This window comes from Octodon degus, unplaced genomic scaffold (genome assembly GCF_000260255.1).
Source record: "Octodon degus isolate 3935 unplaced genomic scaffold, OctDeg1.0 scaffold00112, whole genome shotgun sequence".
Taxonomy (NCBI): Eukaryota; Metazoa; Chordata; class Mammalia; order Rodentia; family Octodontidae; genus Octodon; species Octodon degus.
The window spans coordinates 9,260,131-9,284,007 of record NW_004524688.1 but is presented as its reverse complement, the minus strand read 5'-3'; the positions used below and the strand labels follow the sequence as shown (position 1 = coordinate 9,284,007).

Here is a 23,877-nt window from a genome sequence, read left to right as displayed (position 1 = left end):
GCTGGCCACACATCCAGGCCCCTTCCCTCCAACTCTCCTACTGCGGCCAGCCGGGCAGGGCCGCTTTCCACGCGCCCAGCGGGACGTGCTCCCTCGGTGCGGGTGTGCGCCAGACGCGGACTTGGACTTGGTTGGATGCCTCTTGGTTTGGTTGATTTTTTTGTTGCTTGGATCTTAACATCTTTTTTTGTTTTGTTTTTTGTTTTGTGATTTTTTTTGTTTTTTTGTTTTTTGCCCTTCATGGTCCAAGAAGGAAACGGTGGAAGGTTTCACTACAACAGAAACAGAAAGGCAGGACTTGCAGTTTCTCTGGAGCAGCCTCTGGCATGGGGGCCACATGACCCACAGCCTGGGCCCAGCTTTTAGTTCCAACACCCCCTGAAGCTGCCCTTAGCTTTGGGGACCCACTCTCTCCTGCAAGCTGAACCTAAAGCAGACAGGCCTCCTGGCTGGGTAGGGGTGCAGCTGGGCATGGGGGGGTGCACTGAGGGGGTACTGGGACAGAGTTGCAGGTCCAGAACCAGCAGGAATCTGGCTAGCAGGAGCCACGTGTACCTCTGATGGGGAAGTGAGACCAGGCCTGTCTAGACCAACAGGACAAGGCAGGAGACAGAACACGATGGAGAGGCTCAATGGGAAAAGAGGAAGCAGGACACCCCTCCACATCAGGGTCTTGCAGCTCCATCTGCCTTGGCGTTCAGAGGCCAGGGCTGCTTCCCCTCCTGCACATACAGACCTCGCCTGTTTTGGTGGACTCTGCCCAGTTCCCTGGGCTCCAGGTTTGACCTCAGGTCCCAGCCTGCATTCCCTCCAGGGCTCTGTAAGGTGGCTGTGTGTCCCCCTGGGCACATAGTCTAAGTGAGGCTAGAGTGGCTATGAGTAGGCATTGCCACTCAAAGGGATGACTTTCCCTTCTGAAATGGATCCTAATGAAAAGGCATGTTATGTCTGGGGACTGGCTGGCGGTGCTTCGGCCCCACCTCAGTGCTGAAATCCCACCTATGGACTGGGGGCCCTGGGGCCTAGGCTCTGCCAGATGCAGGTGCCAGGTGCAGGCAGTGGGTGCAGGGAGGACCTCTGTGCTGGGCAGGGTGGGGTGGCCTTGGGCGTTTCTTTGACAACTTCATTCCTTGGGTCTACTTCTTGCAATAGCACTAAGAAGTCCCCAGAACTGGTGTGACCACAGTGGTCTGCACACTGAGCAATGTGCCTGTGACTGCTTTGGCAGGAAACGTCATCAATAAAATTTAATTAAAATATTAACTTCAGCGGAACAGGGGATGGGACAATGGGGACAGCTACTCCTGTAATTATCAGATGTAGGTGGACAGGTATCCCCCTGGGGATCAGAAAACCCACTGACCAAAGGGCCTGAGCCCCTCACCCCCTGCATCACTGAACACCAGAAGTACCAGGCTATGTAGGGAAGGCCCAGCCAGTGTTTCTAGAGTTGTGTGCAACTGGGGCCACCAGGAGATAGGGGTGTCACCCTGCTAGGGTACAAATGCTTATCCTCCCCAGTGTGGCCCCCATTCTGCGCATACCATACCTGAAGGCTCGGGTAGTACAACATCAACAAAGTCAAGATAGGAAACCACGGTTCAGACATACAGGAAAAACCAGGGTCAAAGACACACACACCATCATGGGTGGGGTGGGGAGACCAGCTGGCTGGAAATAATCTATGGATTTTAGAGTCGCAGAGGGTCAGCGGTGCATGTTGCTGACCGGGAGGGGTGCACTGTCCTCCTGGTGGCTGTGCCTGGTGTTGGGGCTGTAGGGTTTGGTTTGGAATAGGCAGTAGTGTGAATGCTGTTAGGGGTGGGTCTCTTGCTAGTAGGGGGTGAAGCGGCTGTACCCTCCTCGGCAGAGGCTAGCCTGCAACATCAAAGATGAAAAACAGCCAATCAGTGCCATCTTTTGGTAGGGGGAAAAGGCCGAAAGAAAAAAAAAAAATAAGGAAAAACAAAAAGAGAAACAGCTAAATCCCATTTTCTTTCACGCTTACAGTTTTCCTTGGGAAAAGTGGACATCAGATTGTCATGGCAACAGGGGGTCGGGGCTGTGGTCTTGGCCAAGAGGAGGGAATGCTCCAGGATCTTCTGAGTGGCCTCTGGGCCACTTCTCTGGGCCGCTCTGGCATGCCCTGTCTGTCTCAGGTGCCTGGAGAGCCTAGCATGAGCCTGCCTCCTGGGGCCACGTAGTGTGTCTGCGTGGGCCACTGGAGCTAGCGCCAGCCTGAGGGGCACACTTGCCGGGCACAGCCCTGAGGGGCTTTGTCTCTAGGAGTACCTGGGGCTTGCTCATCTTTGGGGGCATCCTGGGCTCAGCTCTGTGTCTTTCTCTTGAATGCCCTGGGGTGGCATTCTGGAAAGAAGCCTCCCACCCACCCACCAGTTTGGCCAGAAAAAGAAAGAAAATGGCAAATGTCGGAGGAGAAAATTTGGCAGAAAAATAGACAATCTTAAAAATAAAAAAGGAAAACCTGAGCGAGGACCCTTGTGAATTAATGAAAGCTTTTAGCTAGCAGTTGTGCTGAGGGTTAAACTGTCCAGGGGCTCCAGGCCTGCAAACAAGATGCTGTGGCCTCTACCGGGAGAGCTACTGTGGCCCTGAGAAGCCTGAGCTCTGTGGCTGCCCACGCCCCTCATAGACTGCTTTGGATGTCTGAGGCTTGCTCAGAATCCAAAAGGACAAGATACAAGTTGGGAGGGAATAATTAAGATCAAGGGAGGTGGAAAAAAAAAAATTCCACGTTGCCTCTGAACCTCCTCCCTCCTGACTCCCCGCACAGCGTTTTCATCTTTGATGCTGGATGCCAAGCTAGCTAAAAACAGACATTAACACCTCTGGGGTGGGGTGGGCAGGAGAGGTGGGTGTGCGCTGGAACAGAACCAGGGTGCAGAGTGGGTGGGGCTACACGTGTCCACGGCTGGCCAAACACACACACACACACACACACACACACACACACACACACACACACGGCCTTCACGCCTCCTGCGGCAGAGTGCACCCCCACCCCACCAGGGCCACTGGGGAGCCCCAGAGCCCTAGAGGAGTCTAGAAGAGGGGCTTGGTGGGAAACAGTGGGTGGTCTCTGGTCCCCTACCCATGTGAGAAAAGGCCAATGCTCGGCTTGGCTTCCACACCCCTCAGAGGGGAGGCCGAGGCTGGAACTATGACCCTTAGGGCCTCTGCTGGGGAGGGTGGGGCCTTATCAGAGCTACGGTGATGGGGCTCAGCACAACAGGTCCCACTAGGGTGCTTCCCAGGGAATCAGCTGCTGGGCGCTGGCCGTCTGGCCAAACCCGACTCCCTTCAGTGATTGAGGGCACAAAGGGGCAAACTCTCATCCGCCCTTCCCCACTGAAGCTCAGGCCCCAGGCTGTTGTCCTTTAAGAGGCACCAAAAGAGGCACTGGCTAGAGGTCTCAGTCTCTCCTAAGGGCCTGCCCCACCCACCCATGGTGATGCCCCCCAACCCCACCCTCAGCATTATGGGCACCCAAGGCCAGGGGGGCCCAGCCTCCTCACCATGGTTCCAATGCTGTAGGTCGCTGCGGGGCCGATGGTGTGGTGGTAGGGGTCAGCAGCTGCATAGACTCTGCCGTAACTAGGAGAAGAGCAGGGACAGCATGTGGTGGGCAGGTGAGGGAGGGGCTGCAGGCCTCTGGCCTCCTTTCAGGACCCTCTCCGGGGTCCCGGCCACAAAGCCCCTCCCTTTCCACTGAGGCTGTCCTCATAGTCCGTCCTCCCTTCCTGTCTGGAAGGAAGTTCCTGGGACCCCGAGGGCTACTCTTGCATTGCATCCAATGTGTGCAGACCCTGACAATGGGCTGCACACCCCTACTCAGTGCTAAGGAAGGAGAGAGTCCTTAGTAAGCAGGTCTGGAGGGAACTCAGACTCCATGCCCAGAAAGAAGAGCAACAGTTGTTGAGAAAGACCCAAGATATAGGGACCAGCAATGTCACCACCAAGGAGGTGGCATGGTGTCCCTAGACGACCTTCTCAATTCATTTGTGCAGTGACACAGTAGCTTCTTAGATGACGGGGCTGGGCCCTAGGACTTGTGTACACCATGCACACCTGGTGGGGCTGAGCAAGAGGCTGCAGGGAGGGTGCAGACTCCGGGTCCCATTGCTCCTGGGGGCTCCAGGCCAGACGGACATGTGAACAAGAGGCACAGCCATCCGAGTGAACTGCCACTGCAGCGCCCAAGCAGGAACTCTGTGGCCACCAGACCAAGAGTCCCAGGAAAAGGTGATAGGCTCAGCCACCCCCTGGGGGGAACTTGAGGTTCCTGACACCCCAACCAAAGCAAGCCACATAGGGCTTTTATGTAGGCCTGTTCAGAGATGGGGGAGGTGGCCCAAAACAGTGCCCACCCTGGTCTCATCACATCCCATGGGAGGCTTGTGATTAGCCTTCTCACACGAGGCCTCGAGACCACAGGGTTTGGGGACAGAGCTGTCCTCTGCTCCCCTGGTCTCCCCAGTCTTACAGGGGCTCACTAACCACAGCTGAAACTGCTTTCTTGTTCAAACCCTGCATCCACCAGGCCCAGGTACAACCAGGCCCTCTTTAGGGAAAAAGAACTCCTGTCCATCTGGACTCAGCCTTTGGGGGACCCTGGGCTATCTTCTCCCAGGACAGCTCGCTGCCCCCAGCCTCACCTGTCACTGTAGGCTGCCGCCGCCGCTGCCGCTGGCTGAGTGTATCTGTAGGCTGCATAGCCTCCCTGCAGGGTAGGTGGGAGGAAGAGATGGCAAACAGACTTAGTGAGGCGCATCCGGGGGCCTGGGGCGGACACAGACTGCAGGGCTGGGATCTTGGGGGTCGGGGGCTGTGGACCATCTCAGACCTCAGCCTTCCCACTTCACCTTGGCCTGGGGAAGTTAGATGATGCCTACCCGGGCACCTGGCTTCTGGTCTAAGGGAGGTCTGAAGACTGCCAACTGGCACAGGCTGAGAAGAGTCAGGCCCATTCAATCATTCGTTCGTTCGTTCGTTCGTTCGTTCGTTCGTTCGTTCGTTCTCATACCCATTTGTGCATTCAGCAGGCACCAGTGGGTATCAATTATCCCTACGGGTGTTTGCTGGCCCTTGGCAAAAAGTAGGCACTCACAGCCAAGAGGCCAGCAACCTCTGGCTTGGATTCTGACAGACACAGGGATCCCCTGGGTGACTCAATAAGATCCTGGACACAGCTCAGGGCAAAGGGCCCAAGAAAGCATTGACTCAGATGCTGTCTTAGCCTCAGATGAGTGGGTGACTGATTATGGGAGATTGCCCAGGACCAAGGTGCAGTTGGGTACAGTGAGTGGGGTATCTCAGAGGACTCTGTGCCAGAGAGGGAACAGTTCCACAAAGGGAAAAGCCACAGGACCCGATCTAGGTCCCCTTAGGTCCCTGCCTCCTGGTCTCTCTTGGGGCTTCTGCACTGGATGAAGTATCCTGGGGGCTAACTCAACAACCTCAGTGTGGTCAGGGGTCAGGGAGAGACACCCCCTGCCGAAATCATGTGGGGCCTTCCCGAGCAGACACGCTCCCTTCCGCTTATAGGGTGCTCAGAGCCATAAGCAGCTCTCTCAATGAGCAAGGCAAACCCAGACTGGGCTAGGCTGGAGTCCCCACGGATGCCCTTCTCTGCAGACTGGCACCCTTGCCCTCCCCCACAGGAATGAGAGAGGGGCTGCGAGAGGCAGACAGACAGAAGGGCTGCCCCCCCCCTCCATGGGTGCACTTACATAAATCTCAGCACCATAAAATCCATCCTGATACACGACCCTGGAAGCAAACGGACAAGAGAGTGGTGGGAACGCTGGAGAGGTGGGGTAGGCCGGCTCCGGAGTCTGCTGAGGAGGGAGGGGGCACGGTGCCAGCCCCGCCCACGGGACTGGCATTTTAACAAGCGTTTGCTCCAGTGCCCTGTTTGGTATAACAATAGAGTAACACCCTTGCTGGGCAGCTCCTTTCTCAAGACCCGGGGCCCGTAAGCCCAGTCCTGCATGCCCTCCCAATCCTCCCACAGGCAGCTGTCCCCCCCATTCAGTGGTGGGGCAGAGGAACCCAGGGAAAAGGACCAGGAAGGGCTCCAAGAAGCCCCTCACTGGACCAAAGGGCCGAGGATGCCCCATTAAGATACCCAGGCCATGACCCTTGGCGTCCCCTGAAGTGGTGTTGGGGTACTGAGGATGCAGGAGGTCCAGAAAGGCTGCCGAGACCCTCACCCTCCACCCTGGGCCTCCCATGACCCATCCCCTGGGCCTCCCTCCAGCTCCCCCAGTAGGTACTCACGCTCCGTAAGTCGGGATGGGGGGTGGAGGCGGTGCAGCCCGAAACGTGTTGTACACGGCCCGGCCCCGGCCCCGGAGGTGTGCGCCCCGGTAGGCAACAGCGGTGCCCGTGGTAGGGTAGGGGAAGCCAGTCACTGCAGGAAAGGGGCAGGAGAAAGTGTGGGAGAGGGAAGGCCCAGGGAGGGCAGGAGAGAGCCCAGCCTGGCACCCAGCCCCCCAACCCCAGTCCTGGATGCTGTCCCCTCCCATGGCCAAGCCCACTTGCCCCTGACTTTACCTGCATAGAATTCAGGCCCATAGACTGCTCCTACCACAGGATTTAGCTTCCAACCTAGAACAGAAACAGGCTGGTCACGATCCACCCAAGCCAACTTAATGTACTCCTGTGATGCCAGAGACAGCAGAGACAGCAGGCTGCCCCACTGGGCTTTCCAAGGGCAGGGCCTGTGTCTGCCCTGAGGCCCCTTTGGCACTGCAGCCACCAAGGGCAGGAACAGCTGGGGCCATTTCACTCTCGACTTGCCCCTCTAGGTTCTTCTTGGATTCTGTCCTCTGCAGTCTGTTCATGGGCACCCGCACCCCAAGTCACCAGTCCCTGAAGCTCAGGGTTTGTAAGGGGAGGTGGAAAGTGGTTTATAAACACTGCAGTCACAGTTGGGTTGAGGGATTGTGTCTGGGGGCCTCTCCCACCTCCTGTTCTAGTTCCCAGGGGTTTCCTCTCCTGTGTGAACAGCTGCTCACTGCGGGCCAGGAGGGAGAGGAACAGCCATTGGTCTGGGGACAAGAGTGTCTATTAATAGTTCCAGAGCACTAAACCTTTGGGGTGATTGCCACCAACAGGTAGGCATCGCCCTTTCCATTTTACTGATGGTGAAGTGGAGGCTTCAGGGGGACCTTGGGTTATAAAGGTGGGGAGGGTACAGATTTGAACCTGCAGCCTCAAGCCACTCCCTCCCTGGGTCCCAGCTGGTATCAGCAAGTGGCTTCTCCCCTCCTGTCAGTGGGCCTGTCTTCTCCCCTTGGGATCTAAAGACAAAGATCTGACTCCACCTTAAAGCCCAAGGGGTTGGAAACCAGTGGCTTTGAGCAGGTTCCAGCCAGGCATTCAGACAGGGTGGGCAGGAGGAGTTCTTTCACTGGGCTGCCCTCCACCTCCTCTGCCCAGCTGGGGTCCTATCTGTGCAGCATGGTCTGCAGGCCCAACTCCTTGTCCCTCTGCACTGCATGAGGAGAAATAGGGGGCCTGAACCCACTGGCCAGCTGACAAGACCTGTCCTAGAGAGGATGCCATGGACATCAGGGGTGGACTCCATGTGGGAACCCCAAACCCAGACACCCTACTGTGGAGTAGTGGACAGGAGGCATCCAGGATAGTGTGTCTGGGACTGTGCTCCCAGGGCCCCGCTCTCCACCCCTCCATGGTAGTGAGCTGCTTTCTACCCCCAGCCCACCATGGCTGGAACTCTGGAATCTCCCATAAATCCAAGGGTAGGAGGGAAGAAACATTTCATCTGGGAAAACCTCCCACCCCCAAGAATGGACTTTTCCTGGTAAAATGCCCATGATGGGACAGAGCCCGGAGCTGACCCAGGCCCTTCCCCAGGCTCCATCTCAGTAGCTCCTTTGGGTCCACACTGGATCAATGGGTCCGGGAGGCTGAATGTATGCACCAGAAGTCCTGGGAACTCTCATCTGTTACTTGAGCTTCCAGGGGGATGAAGGGGGGGCCCCTACCTGTCTGTTCTGGCTCCACCCACCTCTGCTGGCCCCACATCCACCTGGAATCTCACAGGTCACAGTGGCAGCCAGAGACTCACCTGGAAGCCCCTTTGTTTCTACTATAAATAGGATCACCTCAGTTGGTTTTCTGCAGTTCCGCCAGAGCCTGGAGAATTTGAGTGCTCAGGGTTAAAGCACCACAGGCCACTCTAGACCAGCCGAAGAGAAGTCAACGGTATTCCTCTGCAGCCTGCGATTCTTGCCAGGAGATGGCATGTAAGGTAGACCGCACTGGCAGCAGGGATGGACAGAGGTTTCTGCTTCACTCCATTGGCCAGCAAGGCATATCCCTCCTTCCAGACTTCAGTCTTTCCCAGAAAGCAGTGGGAGGTGGGTTGGTATAGCAGAAGAACAGACTGAAGCCACTCACTCTGGTACTGAGCTACATCCCCAGCTCTTTTTCTTTATTTAGAGCAGGTTCTCACTAAATTACCTAGGCTGGTCTTGAACTTGTGATCCTCCTGCCTCAGCCTCCTGAGTAGTTGTGATAACTTGGGTGTACCAACCAAGGCTTAGCAGTACAGGGAAGCTTGAGGGAAGAGTGGACAGCGGTTTGTAGTTCCCTTGGTCACCACAACCTTGTTGATATGTCTACCACACTCTGAAGCCACTTAAACCAACTGGCTCCTCTCCTTGTGGGACGGTGAGGCACAGTGATTGAAAGTGGCATCTGCCTCAGCAGTATATGCAGCTGTTGCTTGGATGGATTAAAATAAGGGACCTCAGGACAGATGTTCTAGTGGATGTCCATGTGTGGCCTGCCCCGGTCTAGGCTTTAGAGAGCTATTGGATGCCCAGGGGACAGTGCCAGGCATTCACACTGGCCACGTCATCGTGGCTGTCCCAATCACATCCAGCCACACCAAGCTTCAGAACACAAGCATGTGCTTGAGGCCCACGCAAGGCCACATGTAAGTTCTCTGGCTATGGAAAGACCCACATCTCAAAGAAGTGGGACTTTACCATGATTGATGTATATGAGCTTGTCCTGGGAAGCAGCTCTTTCTGGGTGGCTATGGGGTCAAGTATACCCCTAGTCATGGTCCCCAGGACAAAAGGCAAGAGTTCCATTCATGAAGCCTTCCCATCATGCCCGCTCCTAGATCCTACTTCCTTTTCTTGTCTATCTAAAAGAAAATGCGTACTGCTTGTACGTCCTGTACCAGAAGCCACGGTTAGGGTGCACTTTGTACCATAGCAAAGTTTGGGTACCCTCAGGTTCTTATTTATTTGTGTGTGTGTGTGTGTGTGTGTGTGTGTGTGTGTGTGTGTGGCCAGCTCAGCCCACCAGGGGGTGGGGCTGGCATGTGCTGGGGGATTGAAACTTGGTCCCTGCGCTTTGCTAAAAAGCGCTTGTTCTAAGTAGGTGCTTTAGACTACTGAGCCATCTCACCAGCCCCGAGGTTCTTAAAAACAAGAGGCTTGAGTCCTCACAAGAGCAACATGGCAGGCACAACAGTCACCTCGAAATTGGGCCTGGTCAGAGCCATGTCCCACCCAGGAGCTGACCTGCAATGAGATCGAATCATGCTGCAGACCTGACTGCTGGAGAGGCTGAGCATGACACGGTAAACTCTGTTCCACATGGGGACAGTTTGCTGGCGGGGAGAATTGTGCTGTCTATACCACACTGCCGGGCTGCAGAAGCTGTTCCCTAATTGGTGATAGGTAGGAACTAGAAAAGGCCCCGATGTGTCACTAGCTATGCTCAAAGCAGAACCTTTGGCTAGTATGGTACAATTCTCTGGAGCCACCAGAGATTCTTCTCCCAGCTCTTAGCACCAGCAGATTAATTTTCAAGGGAAACCCAGCACCCTCACTATAGCTGGGTGCATAGAGGACCAGAGAGAACTACATGACTGCCAAGCAGGACTCAACCTGGAAACCTCATCCATTTAAAAGGCTTCTAGAGCACAAAGGACATAGTTGTTTTCATCAGCATCAAAATATGGAGCAGCTCCATCTCAGGTCCTAGGCCTAACCTGGAGAAGTTGTCGTGAATAACCCTGGGTGGTGAGTGGATGTCACTATCTGCTATCCACTGCAGATGAAGAGGCTGGGGCTTGGGAGGTGTAGAAGCTTGTCCAAGGCCCTCCAGCATATTTGCATATGCAAATCAGGGCAGTGTGTCTATTAGAGAAAACTGCAAAATAAATCACTGGGAGCACAGACGCAACAACCTAGGAAGTTGCCGAGGCTTGCCGCACCGGAAGTCTGCATACATGGCCTCCCAGATGCTTGGGAAAGCCCAGGGGCCTCTCATGGGAGACGATAGCTGTGAGTGAGGGTTAGGCAATGTTGGTGCCTGCCTGACCATCCACTTCTCCTGGGCAGGCGCATGACAGCTGGGACACCAGGAAGGGATGGGGAACCTAGCATCCGGGAAGGCTGGTCTGCAGCGGCCTCCATTCCCCAAAGGCTGCTGGCCCAGCCCTGTAGCTTTGGCTGTTCTGGGACCCTTACCGTTGGTGTAGGGGTTCCCGGTCTTCTTGTTGGTCATGACTCGGGCCGTGGCGTTGTTTACCTGTCCAGGGAAGGGGAGACAGAGGGTAAGGGGTCCTGCCTCGCCTGCTCCTACTTCCCCTTGGCTTCCAGGGAGTGGGCTGGGGACTTAAGAGGAGGCCCTTGGGGGCACCTAAGTTGCCATGTAGCCCGGCCCAGGACCACTGGATTGTGCTTTTTCCAGACCAGCTCCAATAAACCTAGCCTTGGCCCCTGGGGAAAACCAAGACCTGTGGAGAAGCTTTCTGTGGGCTAGCAGGTGGGCTCTGGAGATGTTCTCTCCTCCTGCAGCTGCCAAGGCCCTCCTAGGTGTGTGCCCAAGAGGGTTGTGCCCCAGCCCCGCGGGAGCACCCTTTTCCTGGCAGGGCTCCTCTGCTTCTCTGCACAGCTGGAAGCTTCCTGATGGGGTCTGCATCCTGGGGGCAAGGTGGGTGGGAGCTCTAGACTGGCGGTGCCAAGGGGCTGGGTCCTATGCCACACTTGTAAGCCCCAGAGAGACTGCACAAGGGAACACAGAAAACAAGAAGCTTGTGTGGAAGGGAGTAGGGAACAGGGTGGGTGGAGCCTAAGGAAGGGGTCTGGCCACGGGCCCTGGAGGCTGCTGGGCACTGGAATAATCCAGGGGCTTAGCTTCAACACCTTCCCCCCATGTTCCCCACAGGCTCCTCCTGCTCCTTTCTCAGCCCTGCTGTTAGGGGAATCAGCTCTGGGTACCAGAGCCACAACACCAGAGTCACAGCATGAAGCAGGAGGGGACCAGGAGCCCCAGGCTCCTTGGCCTGCTGCCCTTCTGGCTGCTGGACACTCCCTTTTCTTCCTCCAAGAGCTGGACTATAGAAGAGGACATTGCCAGGCAGTGGGGAGGGGCAAGAGCTAGTGCTCCTGTGAAGAAGAGACTCCTCAGCAGATGGGCTGGCCCTTGTCCTCAATGCAGCCAGCTTTCAAACAACAGGTTCTGAGGCTCCTGGGTGTCTGGCTAGGGACAGGGCTCTTCCTAGAATGGGAAAGTGTGGGGAGAACAGGGGGACCATTGGGTGAGCCTGAAGCCTAAGATCAAGCAGGAGAAAGTGATGGGTTGGGACAAGAGCCAGTCACGTGAGGGTGGGGTAGCACGGGGCCTCCATGTGACCCTTCCTCCCACACAGAGGACACTGACTGGGCTCTCTGCAGGGCGGACAGTGCTAGGCTGAAGGGGGACTGGGGAGGGGGACGGGGCAGGTGTTGTCCAGGACCTCCCTGCCGCCGCACACTTATCTGAGCACCTCAATTTTCCGTCCCTCTACGATCGTCCCATTCAGCTTCTCCCGGGCTCGGTCAGCATCTGAGCTAGTTTCAAAAGTTACAAACCCAAAACCCTGCGAGCAGAGGAGGACAGACACGGAGAGAAGACAGGATGAGAAAAAAGGGCAAAAGGAGGAGTTGGGGAGGCGGGGTGGGGCAGGGCCATGGGAGAGGGAAGGAGAGAGAGAGAGAGGGAGAGAGAAGGGGCCAAGTCAGGGGAGTCCAAGAGAGGCTCAGGCAGCCCAGAGGTTGCCTGGTGCCACTGGCAGAATGCACAGGGGCATGGCCCCAGGGTGGGCAGCTGCTGGCCACTCGAGCCCAGCCTGAGCTGACAGCCTGGCACCTCTGAGGGACAAGCCGATCCTACAGAGATGCTAACCTGCCCAGGGGCCGAGGCTGGACTTCAGGAGTCCAGGGAAGACAGCCCCCCGACCTTCACCCTAGGAACCCAGGGTCTAGAGTCTCGCTTTCCTGGAGGGGGAGCAGGGCTTGTCTTTGCCAGGCACCATCCAGGCCTGCTCCCCCTGCAGTCCCTCCACAAAGCCTGCAGGCCACATCCAAGGGCTGCTGAGGGGCTGGGGGTGAGTGGTTGGGCGGGGGTCCCAGGCCCAGAGTGGGGCTCCGGGGTGCAGGCAAGAGGTCCTGGCAGCTCAGAGAGAAGAAGCAGTGTGGTGGCAACAACAGACAGCTGGGGCAGGGTGGGAGAGCGGGGGGTACAAGCACCCGTGTTGCTCAGGGGTCCTCGGGCACGAAGCGCTCCAGGAAGGAACATGTCACAGGTTAGCCTGGCAGGACCTACAGCCGGCGCGGAAATGGTGGCAGCCTCGGCACGGCACCCACCTTGGAGCCCCGCTCGTTAAAAATGATCTCCACGTCTAAAATCTTTCCAAATTGCTGCAAAGACACAGACAGAGAGGAGGGTAGGAGACAGGAAAGTGTGCGTGAGAAAGCGGCCGGTCTGTCCCCTGTGGCGGTCTCGAGATGCCCCAGCCATGGGAACGGAGCCCTGGGGCCTCTCTACGCCTGCTCTGGGCACCTGTTCATGCAAGCCTGGCTCTTCCTTCTTAGGGAGCATGTTTCGCCTGGACCCTGGTCATATCTGTGGACTGGGGATGGGGTGTGTAACTGTCTAAGCAGTTGTCCTCCTTCAACCTCTGACATAGCCACAGTGGGGATTGGCTGCCCACCCCACGGTCACACTGAAGGGTAAAGGTCTATGGTAAGGCCCTGCTGCAAGGGATGGGGAGGAAGAGGGCAAGGCCTGAGCCAGGATCAGGAACTGGGGACCCCCAGGCTTTCCTTCAGTGGGAGGAGGAGAGAAACAGGTGGAGGAAGGAGAGACCCAGAAAGGGGCACCAGGTAGGCAGGGGAAGGGGGAGGCAAAGGACGAGGATGAGGGATGGGCTGGGGAGGCCTCACACCTGTGGGACCCTGTATGACCCACCCCACGTGCCAGGTGGGGCCAAGCTGTGCGTGGGATACAGGCTGCTGCATCCAGACCCCAGGCCCCTGCCTATTCACAATACACCAGGTGATCTGTGTATTGTCTTCCTGCCCCGAGGGCAGGGTGAGGTGGTGAGCCCCATGATCCAGGTTCCTAGATGTGAGGCTCTCAGGGGCCTGCTCCGCACCTTCTGCTCCAGCCACCCCTGGAGGCAGGGGGACGGGGGGCTCAAGGCCTAGGGAGCTGGCAGCAACAACATTCCAATCTGCCAGGTTGTAGGAAGAAATGGGGACCCACCCTCCTTTTTCTAGGACCCCAGGACCTGATGTAGGTCGGGGCCTTCTCTGCTTGATCTAGCAAGCAAGGGCATACTGAGGTAATGGGTCTACAAGCGCACCATGCTGTCAGCTGCTGCAAAGGGAGCTGGGCCCAGAGAGATCTGGCAGCACCCTGGTGAGTCAGCTCTAAACCCAACAAGGTCAAACCCTTGGGCAAGGAGTGGGCTTTTGGGGTCACCCTAGAGACAGGTGTTGGGGGTCCTCCATCTTGGGCTGCTGTATCCTACTTCTTTGACAAGGCCCAGCTGCGTGGAATAAGCCTGCGAGGCTGGCTGGGGCTCAGGGATCAGAGCTGCCCCACTGTGTGGAAGGAGAGGGGGCAGGTCCAGTGGCAGGCAAGAAATACAGGCCAGGCTACAGGGTCCGTGGCGGCCAGGGCGGGCTTGCGAGGTGGCAGCACACCTGGCCTGCTCCTCCATAAGGCCCAGCACAATGGGTGTCAGCGCCTTCCAGGTGCTCAAGTCCAATGACAGGACTCAGGGGCAGCCCTGCTACTGCTGGAAGCCTTGACGTAGCAATCAAGAAACGGACAAGAGATTCAGGTAGGGAGTCCTTGCTTGCTTCACATCAACTGCACATGTTCCGGTCACCTCAGCAGGGACCAGGAGGACTCAGGCCAGGGCAGGAGGATGAGTGGTCTGTTGTTCATGGCAGAGGCTGGGCTCTTCCCTCAGTGCTCTTGGCTAGGGTCAGGGGTAGGCAGTAACCAGAGACTGATAAACGAGGGGACTCTAGGAAGCCCCTGAGAATGGTGACCCTGGTGGTGGGGGACTTCTGGCCAGGGAATGGGGCTGCCACAACAGACATCCTGCCCTGCCCCACAGGGTCCCCAGGTGGGAGGGAGTTGCTCTGGCCCCCAGGCCATGGGGTAGGAGCAGGAGTGGACCAGCCTGAGCACACTCACCCCGAACATTTGCCGCAGATCGGGGTCCCTGAACCGGAAAGGGATGTTGGAGACGTGCAGCCGCTTGGGCTGCTGCTTCTCTGTGGGGTCGGAGGGGTGGAGTGGCTGGCTGTCCGTCTGTGCCGCCTCATCTGTCTGCTGTGGGGAGAGGACAGGCTTTGGAGACCACCTCCAGATGGTCAGGGCCTACCCATCCGCTTGACCACAGGCCTCTCCTGCACATCTATTGGGGCAGACAATGCCCACAACGTTTGCCATCTAACCCCTGAGATCTCAGCTCCAAGCCTTGGCCAAGCGGTGCCAGCGAGGCCATCTCCCGGCTGCCACCCCAGTGCTAACCTCTGTGGTGGGGTCTGTACTGGGCTCGCTCAGCTCAGACCCTTCCACAGAGGTGTCAGGACCAGGCAGATTTTGGGACTAGCCTCTTGGGCACACACAGCCAAAGGATGCCCGCCCCTATGGCTATCCACAGCACAGGCTCCTTATTCTAATCCTGCTGCCAGCACTCCTGGTCCAGGGTGACCAAGGTCAGTACTGTAAAGCCCACTGTCATCTAGACCTCTCTGGCTGACAGATGGGCCCTGAAGGACTTGGGTTACAGGAAATGAAGCTGTCCTGTGCCTGTGCACCCTGTGTGGGTCCTGGGGAGAAGGCTGGGACCCCTGAGACAGCATGTGTGGGGCTCTGTTGGTATGGACATCTCCAGCTTTCGGGCCTCAAGCTCAGCAGGAGCTGCCCTTCAACCTGGCTTAGTCCCAGCAGCACTTGTAGCAGGAAAAGCAGCCCGGACATGCACTTTGTTGACACTGGTGGGGTGCATGGATGGAGGATCAAGGTGGCTGGTGAGCTCATGGCCCCTGGATGCATAGGCTTGAGACCTTCTATGCCTGTCATGTTCCTGCACACGGACCATAAACCACCAGCCAGTCTGCACATTTTCTCCTCCTCAGCCTGCTGGCCAGGCAGCAGGCAGTGCTGAAGTGTCCAGAGAGGTCTTCAGCACCACAGAGAGTGCCTGCCCTAGCTCTCCCTTGGAGGGGAGGGGTCTCCTCTGAGGGTTCACTGTCCCCAGCTCCCCCAACCATGCTGAGTTCAGCTGCTGTGAACACATTTTCTGTTGGCTTCCTTCCCTGATTCCCTGTGGCCCTCTGGGCTAGAGGGATACACTTCCCAATACACCATTCACACTTGAGCTCTTGGCTTGGGTGTGTTTCTAGGACAGGACCCAAGCTGATGGCACAGGGGACAGGGGATGATCGGGCTGCAGCCACTCTGAGTCTTTCTGGAATTGAGATGGAGGCAGTTAGGGTCCCTGGGAGTCTGCCAGAATTGAGACAAAGCAGGGTGCTGGTGGCTTTGGTTTCCTGGGTGGCCTCAGGAGCAGAGGCACTTGGTCCTGGTGAGTTTGGAGACACAGGAACAATCCCCATGGTGTCCAGGAAGGGGCTGGTTTGCATAATCATGCACACAGGAGCACACGTGTGTCGTTCATTACCGACAGGAACAGGAGCGATGAGGCATTCACATCTCTTGAGACATGTTGTGAGCACCGAGGTCACCATGACCAAGGCCTTGTTTTGCAGCTGCAGAAATGGAGCCCACAGGGGCAGAGTTCTCCCAAGCCACACTACAGCTAATGGAAGAGGTCGATCTCTGGACTTGAGCTGGAGTGGCTGTCCAGCTCTCTCCCTGTCCTTTCTGCAAACATAGGCCATCTTGGCTGGGAGGCCTCCTGTCAGGCTTCTGCTGCCGTTAGGTAACCACAGAAGCCAGTACCACATGGGCTTCTGAAGGCCCTGATGATGACCCAGGTGGAGAGATGGGCACGGGCCTGGGTGGTCTGCAGGGTGTGGAGCTTCCTACTCAAATGTCCTCGCAATATAATGCTTTTTTTCTGTGCTGGGAGGTAGTCCAGGCTGTCCTTGTCACCTAAAGCATTACGTAGTTGGTCCTGACAAGCTGGCTATCCTGAGCATATCTGGCCAATTCTGAGAAATGTTTTTTAAGCCTTACACGCTTATGAAGTGCCACCCACTGATGGGGAGTGGGCTCAGGCAGGAAGGGGATCAGCAGGGGATCAGCTGGTGGGGGCCTCTGGAGATCCACGGTCTGGCCTGCATCAGACCCCCATCTCTGTGGGACAGTGCAGGGCAGCTGCCTGGGCTCCACAGGACACCCTAGGGGCCTGGAGATGCCCACTGACTTCCCAATTCAGTGGCTGAAGAATCCCAGATTTTTGCAAAGGCCTGAGCCCCACTGCTTGGCCATGGCAGGCGGAGCTCTTGTGTCTCCTGTGGAATCCACGCAGGCTTCGTTCCCTGTGCCCTCAGATGCTCTTGGTTACAGGTGACTAACAGAATCATTCTGGCCTGGGGAATCAGGCCTGGCTTGGGCATGCAGTACTGGCTTTTGGTCACCAGAGGGCAGTGGTATCACAGCCAGGTGGCCACCCAGAGGAGCTCAGGAAGCCCCGGCCAAGGGGGCCAACAGGAGGACATCTGTGGCTGGCATTGATGAAGTTAGGGTGCCTGGAGCTGGGGTGCCCATGTCCCACTTCAAAGACCCTAAAAGGGAGCAGCCAAGGGCCTGGCGAGAGGAAGGGGTGACGGCATGCATGGCTGAGCCATGAGGGGCTAAGATACAGGAAAGAAGAGCTCTTGCGCCTTCCCTGCCCCCAGCCCAGCAGTGGACAGAGGCAGATAAATGGGTTCAATGACTGTAAAATTGTAAGATGCGCTGAGAGACCCCAGAGCGAACTGCACGCCGCTGCCCCCGAGCAGAGATGCAAGCCTGCCCACCATTTATCACAGCAGTCCAGGCGCCTCCACCGTCTGCCACCTTCCTTTTCCGAGGGGCTTTCTTCCCCCTGCCCTTTTTTTTTGTTGTTGTTGTTTAAAAAATGCAATCTTTGCTTCTTCCAGATTTCAAATGTTCAAATGCAGAAAAAAAGGAAACCCCACCAGCAGAACCCCTCCCTGCCTGCCAGTCCTCCTGGCTGTCTTTGATGTCTCCACCCAGCCATTACTACCCTCCCTCCCACTCCAGCCTCCACCACGCAAAGTCAGGCACCAGCCCCTAGATGGATCTTCGCAGGTCCAGATGCCCAGAGCCATCTCCCACCTGCAGAGGAGCCTGTAGCCCCTGGCACCTAGGCCAAGCTCAGCACAGGGAAGTGAAGAGAGTCAGCTGGAGGAGGGGCCCTGGGTCCAGGTGAGCTATGAGCAACAGGTGGGACTCCGTGGCCCTGTGGTTGGGCTGGAACTAAGCATTGCTGGTGTGGCACAAGGTGAACCACTCTCTGCAGCCCTCTCTCTCCAGCTGTCAGTTCTGGTGGCCAACGTGGGTCAATCCCAGCCAGTGGCCATTTGGCCTTGGAGGTGGGGCTTTCTCACTCCTCCTGCTGGAAGTATGTTCTTCAAAACCTAGAGCTCTGGGCAGCCCCTCCTAGAGTACAATTGTGCTCCTGCTTGGACTGTGAATGACAGACACGCTACTCTGAGCATCTCGCTGGCCAATGAGTGCTCTTGAGGATCTGAGGCCAACCTGCTCCATCCAGCTCTACCCCTACATCTGGGACAGGTGAGTGACCAGGGTGTAGTTTGGGGCAACCTTTCCCTGAGGAGTCGCCTGTCTGTTTATCAGCATCTTTAGGCCCCTTGCCCTGCTGGTGGGGGTACCAAGGGGATCCTAAATTGGCTAAACATAATTCCCCCCAGTTATCAGCTAGGAACCCTCCTGAGCAGGAGGGCAAGAAGCCCAGTAGATGCAGAAATTCTAGGAAATTCTACCTTTTCTGAGCTGAAGCCCAGTGTGTGTGTGTGTGTTTGCAGGTTCTGGCCAGGCAGAGGAGATGAAGTGTGAATTGTGGGGCCCACATCGCTCCCACCCATCAGTCTCAAGCCCAAGGTCATTGTTGTCACCCTGGGCCAGGCAGGAGCAGCCCTGAAGAGGCCAACTGTGGTGTTACCATCAGCAGGGAGGCTGAGGGCAGAGCTGCACTGGCTCTCAGAGTCCCTGCCCTGCTGGCCCTGGTCACACCTCCTGTCAGGACAGCTGTACTCACCAGAGAGAAAGCCCTCTGATAGAGAGGGCAGGGAGGCTGGGCCTTCATAGCCTGTGGGCTGTAGAAAGGTGGGAGCTGTAGGTCCTGATTTGGTGCTAATAGCAGGGGCCTGAGGGGACCCTAAGGGGACTTTCTGAATCTGTGTGTGTGTGTGTGTGTGTGTGTGTGTGTGTGTGTGTGTGTGTAGTGGGGGGAAGAGGCCGAGGCAGATGGTGGCTGCACCCTGGGAGTTCAGTGGAGCCCTAACCCAGGTGGGAGAAGCCAGGACTAAACCAAAGCCCAGAGTCCACCCCGCCTGCCACCTTGATGCCCTGTACTCCTAACACCAGGCTGCTTGGGGAAGGGCCAGGAGAAGGCTGAGTGAGCTGAGAGAACCCTCCTAGCGTTTGCAAGGACAGGACAGTGACACCTGACCCAACACATGAGCATTTGGCCTTTGCTGCCAGTGCCAGGCAGCTCTGTGGGAGGAAAGTGGCTCCAGGAATCTTAGAACATCCTCCTTTCTAGCTCCCTCCCAAGGTGGGAAGGCTCTGCCCGAACAGGTGCTCCAAGGTCAGAGAGGTCTCTGGCTGCACCAGGTCTTGGCAGGGCAGTCCTGGTGTCTTCAAGGTCTTCTTGCTAGTGCTGGCCCAGTGCCTTCCACGTCCAGCTCACGTTCAGCTCGGGGCCACCAAGAACAAGCATCTTGCTTCTGCACCACAGCCCTGACCTTTGGGCAGGACCTGAGGACCAGCCCAATGGGAGGAAGTCAGGCTGCCCGTTCATCCTGGCTCTGATGTTCTCCAGTCCAGGTGTGCTCCTGTGAGGTGCGTGGGGCCCTGAGTAGGGCTCGCTCAGGATCCCCCAGGACACCAGTCTGATGTTTCTGTGACTGACCAGTGGGAACCAGAGGGCAGAGCTGGTCACTTTTCTGCACCCCCAGAGCTAATTTAGTCCTGGCATACAATGGTACTCAGCCCACATCTGGGTACAGAGTGACAGAGGGCTTTATGAAGGTCCCAGTGACTGTCTTGTGGCCTTGGGGTTTCCAGAGGCCTTGGTGCTCATTTGTGTGTCACCAGCCCTTACCCTGTGTCATCAGTGGATCTGACCATCTTGTCTTCTGTTTCCTTCCAGGCAAAGCCCCCCCGGCTAACATTGAGAGACCCCCCACTTGTTCATAAGGAGGCCGTCAGAGGTTTGACTAATGAAGCCTTGTCTGCCATTGTCCGTCAGAGATCTGGGCCTCCTGGCTATGGCTGTGGTGAACTTCTCTGGCATCAGGGTCCACATCTGTCTTTTCTGAGCACACACAGGTTGTGAGTTTGATCAGAGTCAGGGCACCTGGGGAAGATGGTTTGGCTCCCAGCTCTAAGGGCCAATCGGTCTGGCCTTTTGCATCTATGCTCCATGGTGGGAGGAACCCTGGAGAGAGTGTTTGGGAGACATCTGCACCATGATGCGGCTGAGAGGGATGGAAAGTTCTGACAGCTTCCAAGCAGACTCAGGGTCGCGGCACTTGACGGGAGAGGAAAGGCGCTGGCTGGGCACCAGATGAGGTCAGGTCCTGCGGAGCGGCCGCTGTGCGGGCTCGTCCCCCACAGATTGGGTGCCATGTGTGTGGGGTAACATTTGGATCCGTCCTGGACTGGGGTGGCTGAGGAAGCACAGCTGGGGGCCCATTGGGAGCCGTCAGGGTGGTGCCGATCCAGGAGTGCAGTTCGCTGGCCTCCTGCCATCTGGTGCCCAGCAGGGCTGGCTGCTGGGACAGAGCCAGCAGGGCGGGTGGAAGAATACGAAGTCCCAGGGCAAGGGTTGGGGGCAGGCCCAGAGAAGGAGCAGGTGGAGGCCAAGGGCAGTGGGTGGAGGCCGGCTGGGTGGCTGCCCACTCTCACTTTGGGGTGGGGGCTGCCTGGGTGCGGAGCCCACCCAGGCAGGAGGCTGCTCCTCGCCAGTTCCCTTCTCCATCAGGAAATCTGAGAAGTGCAGGGCTCAGCACTTTCGCCTCCGAGCTGCATTACAACCACATAATTGAAGCTATCTGATTGGAGAGCAGCCAAGCAGGTAGATTACAAGTGATTAGAAATGATAGGAGGGCCTGCAACCTGAGACAGCTGGGCCACCTCCCCACCTCCCCCTCTGCATGCCCCCAGGACCCCACGGGGCCCCAGCCAGGCCTCGGCCAGCTCCCTTGTCTTCCATTAACAGGTCACCAGCCTGGCCACGGAGGACACTCGTCCCACCTCAGATGAGGTCAGAGTCTGCCTGAGGCCAGGGACAGCTAAGGGCAGGCAGGGTCGTGCCCCAACCCTCGGTGCACCTGCTTACCACAGGGAGCCTCAGGAATGGTGAGGAGTGCAAGGTCCCGGATGCTGGGTGAAGACCCCTGGACCAGAGCAGCTCCTCAAATGCAGAAGCCCTTCTAAGCCCCTCCCCCACCACACTCCCTCTCCAGGGCTTTCTGCCCTATAGGGGAAGGACCAGGGCCTCCTTACCGGCACTGTCTGGGTCACTGCTATGGGCTGCGTGCTGGCCTCGGTTCCCGGCTGCTCAGGGTGCGTCTGTGCTGGTGTGTAGAGGGTCATGCCGTGCTCTGGGGGGACAGGGGTCTGGCCGGAGTAGTCCTGCGTGGGGTGTGGTGGGGGCGGGGCGTACTCAGTGGGGATGCCGTTCTGAGGCGGAGGCGGGTACTGGGCAGGGGGGTAGGGCTGGGCCATCGCCTCAGGCGGAGCCGTGGCGTCCTGATTGCCCTGCGGAGAGAGCAAGGCCTGGTTAGCATCTTTCCCTTCCCACAATCTGCTGGGCAGATTTTCCAGAAGCTTCCATGGTATGGACATAGTACTTTTAGGGACGTTTTCCAGACCCCTGCATGCGGCTCTTCCAGGAGAGCACCAGCTCAGCGAAGCCTGCTAGGCTAGGTATCCAGACGCTCAGATCCAGAGGGAGACCCCTGGTGGGACCCCACTTGTACTTGTTGGACCCCACTACTTCAGGTCGTTTATTTATTTTCAACACACCTATGTTTTAAAAGCTGATCACTTTATATTGTGCTAACTGTAGACTCCCACGGAGTTATGAGACATAACCACACTCCTGCAGACTTTTTACCTGGTGTCCCCCAACAGTAGTGCGCCTAAAGCCACTATCACCAGGGTGTCAACATTGCTCATCCAGCTCCCAGCCTCCTGCGGCCTTCATGGCCAGTGCCTGGCCTCATTCGGGTCTTGGTTTTCCTGCCGAAAGCCGGGTGGGAGGTGTCACACAGCCACCTCAGGCTCCTTGGAGCTCAGTGTGTAGGAGAGGAAACAGCAGTGTCACAGGACCAGGAAGGTCCTGTCTCCATGTTAAGGTCTCCTGAGAGCTCCCAGAGACCCCTCCTTGCTTTCTCGAAGACCCGCTGCCCAGGGAGGGGACGAGCACTCTATCACTGCTGACCTCAGCTGCTCCCCTGGGCTTTTAGGGACCAGGACCCTTGGTGCAGCCCCTGCAGAGCTTTAGGGCAGTGCTTCTTGAAGTGGGGTGTACTCACCCACTGTTTTCACACTGGCAAGCTATGCCAATAGCTGTGGTGCAGATCCTCTGCCCCAGCTAGGCCTTCTGGGTGCTGGTGGGGCCGGTGACCTGGGGGCATCGAGCTGCCCAGAAGACCAGGGGATGGAGGTGGGAGGGGCGGGGACTCTGGCTGCTCACTCCCTCCTCCACTTCAGCTCTGGCCTCTCTGAGCAGGTGATGGGCACCCCCAGTGTGTGTGTGGTGAGAATCCCACCCCGTGGAGCAGCCACCGAGGGGGAGGCCCTGGCCCACATGTGGGTGGGCCCCACAGTCTTGGCCATTCAAGGGCTATAGGCCAGAAATGGTGTCCTTGTGGAGGGTGGATTTGCTAAGGTGAGGTGCAACCCAGGACCAGCGCACTTCACTCCCAGCACAGTTAGGAAGCACCTGCTGGACAGGGGCACAAGGCAGGACGGCTTCCTCTCACTCCTCCCCTCTCCCCGCTCCAGTTCAGCATTGGGGTTGCAGGCAAAGAGGTTTCCCTGCCAATAAAGAACCCCTTGTGCGCCCGCATGCTTCCCTCATGGATCAGCCCCGCATACCCTAATGTCCCATCTCCTGGTCCATCTTTGCCCTCTGGAGAACGTATTCTGCTCTCCCCATACCCTTTACTTGGAAGATAAATTTTTCTGGCAGCTGTCTCGGGCAGCAGGGGTGTGTCAGGCTGGAGCTGGGCTGTGCTGTACTGGGGAGCAAGGGAACAGGCCCTTGCCCCTGTGGAGCTTGCATCAAGCAGGAAAGGAAAATCTAGACCGCAGCTGTCCAGATGTTGAATCACCTGTGAAGGCCCCACGAGCTTCCAGGGCCTGGCTGCCAGAGGGCTAAGTCAGTGGGATCTGCTCAGGTGCTGTGGCTGCCTGCCCTGCACAGCCCTGAGGCCACTGGGCTCTGCAGTGGGGCTGTCTTGGTGCCACTGCCAGAGACTCATCAAGTGGGGGGCTTCTGGCGCAGAAGCCTCTCCTCCTCTTCCTCCATCCTCCTTTCCTCCTTTACCTCCCTCCTCCTCTTTCTCTCTCCTCTTCCTCTCTCCTCCTCCTTTCCTCCCTTCTGCTCCTCTTCCTCCCTCCCCCTCCTCCTTTCCTTCCTCCTTCTCCTTTCCTCCCTCCTGCTCATCTTCCTTTCTTCCTCCTTCTCCTCCTTTCCTCCTTCCTGCTCTTCTCCCTCCTGTTCTCCTTCCTTCCTTCCTTCCTTCCTTCCTTCCTTCCTTCCTTCCTTCCTTCCTCCTCTCTTCCTCCCTCACCCTCCTCCTTTCCTCCCTCCTGCTCCCCTTCCTTCCTTCCTCTTTCCTCCTCCCTTCCTCTCTCCCCTCCTCCCTTCCTCCCTCCCCCTCCTCCCTTCCTCTCCTTTCTTCCCTCCTGCTCCCCTTCCTTCCTTCCTTCCTTCCTTCCTTCCTTCCTTCCTTCCTTCCTCCCTCCCTCCCTACCTCCCTCCCTTCCTTCTTTCCTCCTCCCTCCCCTCCTCCTTTCCTCCCTCCTGCTCATCTTCCTTCCTCCCTCCCTCCTTCTTTTCCTTTCCTCCCTCCTCCTCTTCTCCCTCCTGCCCCTCTTCCTTCCTTCCTTCCTTCCTCCTCCCTTCCTCCCTTCCCCTTCTCCTTTCCTCCCTCCTGTTCCCTTTCCTTCCTTCTCCCTTCCTCCCTCCCCCTCCTCCCTTCCTCCCTCCCTCTCCTTTCTTCCCTCCTGTTCCTCTTCCTTCCTTCCTTCCTTCCTTCCTTCCTTCCTTCCTTCCTTCCTTCCTTC

At 57.4% G+C, this 23,877-nt stretch overlaps 1 protein-coding gene across 4 annotated transcripts in view; it reads right to left on the bottom strand.

The window, feature by feature from the left end:
* Positions 1–202: 202 nt before the first annotated feature.
* Rbfox3 (RNA binding fox-1 homolog 3) overlaps positions 203–23,877 on the bottom strand; it is a 406,036-nt gene continuing 382,361 nt past the window's right edge. The window contains exons 5-15 of one of the 4 annotated variants that reach the window (XM_004639518.2): positions 21,085–21,339; positions 14,548–14,685; positions 12,702–12,755; positions 11,843–11,935; positions 10,542–10,602; positions 6,577–6,630; positions 6,301–6,433; positions 5,751–5,790; positions 4,677–4,741; positions 3,537–3,615; positions 1,797–1,878 (exon numbers count right to left, since the gene is read on the bottom strand). In XM_004639518.2, the coding sequence (XP_004639575.1) occupies positions 1,834–1,878; positions 3,537–3,615; positions 4,677–4,741; positions 5,751–5,790; positions 6,301–6,433; positions 6,577–6,630; positions 10,542–10,602; positions 11,843–11,935; positions 12,702–12,755; positions 14,548–14,685; positions 21,085–21,306 (984 nt within the window). In that variant the 5' untranslated portion in view covers positions 21,307–21,339 and the 3' untranslated portion in view covers positions 1,797–1,833. Of the gene's footprint in view, positions 273–1,796; positions 1,879–3,536; positions 3,616–4,676; positions 4,742–5,750; positions 5,932–6,300; positions 6,434–6,576; positions 6,631–10,541; positions 10,603–11,842; positions 11,936–12,701; positions 12,756–14,547; positions 14,686–21,084; positions 21,340–23,877 lie in introns of those variants that run through there. The other 3 variants (XM_004639517.2, XM_023699282.1, XM_023699283.1) reach the window with 3 other exon arrangements.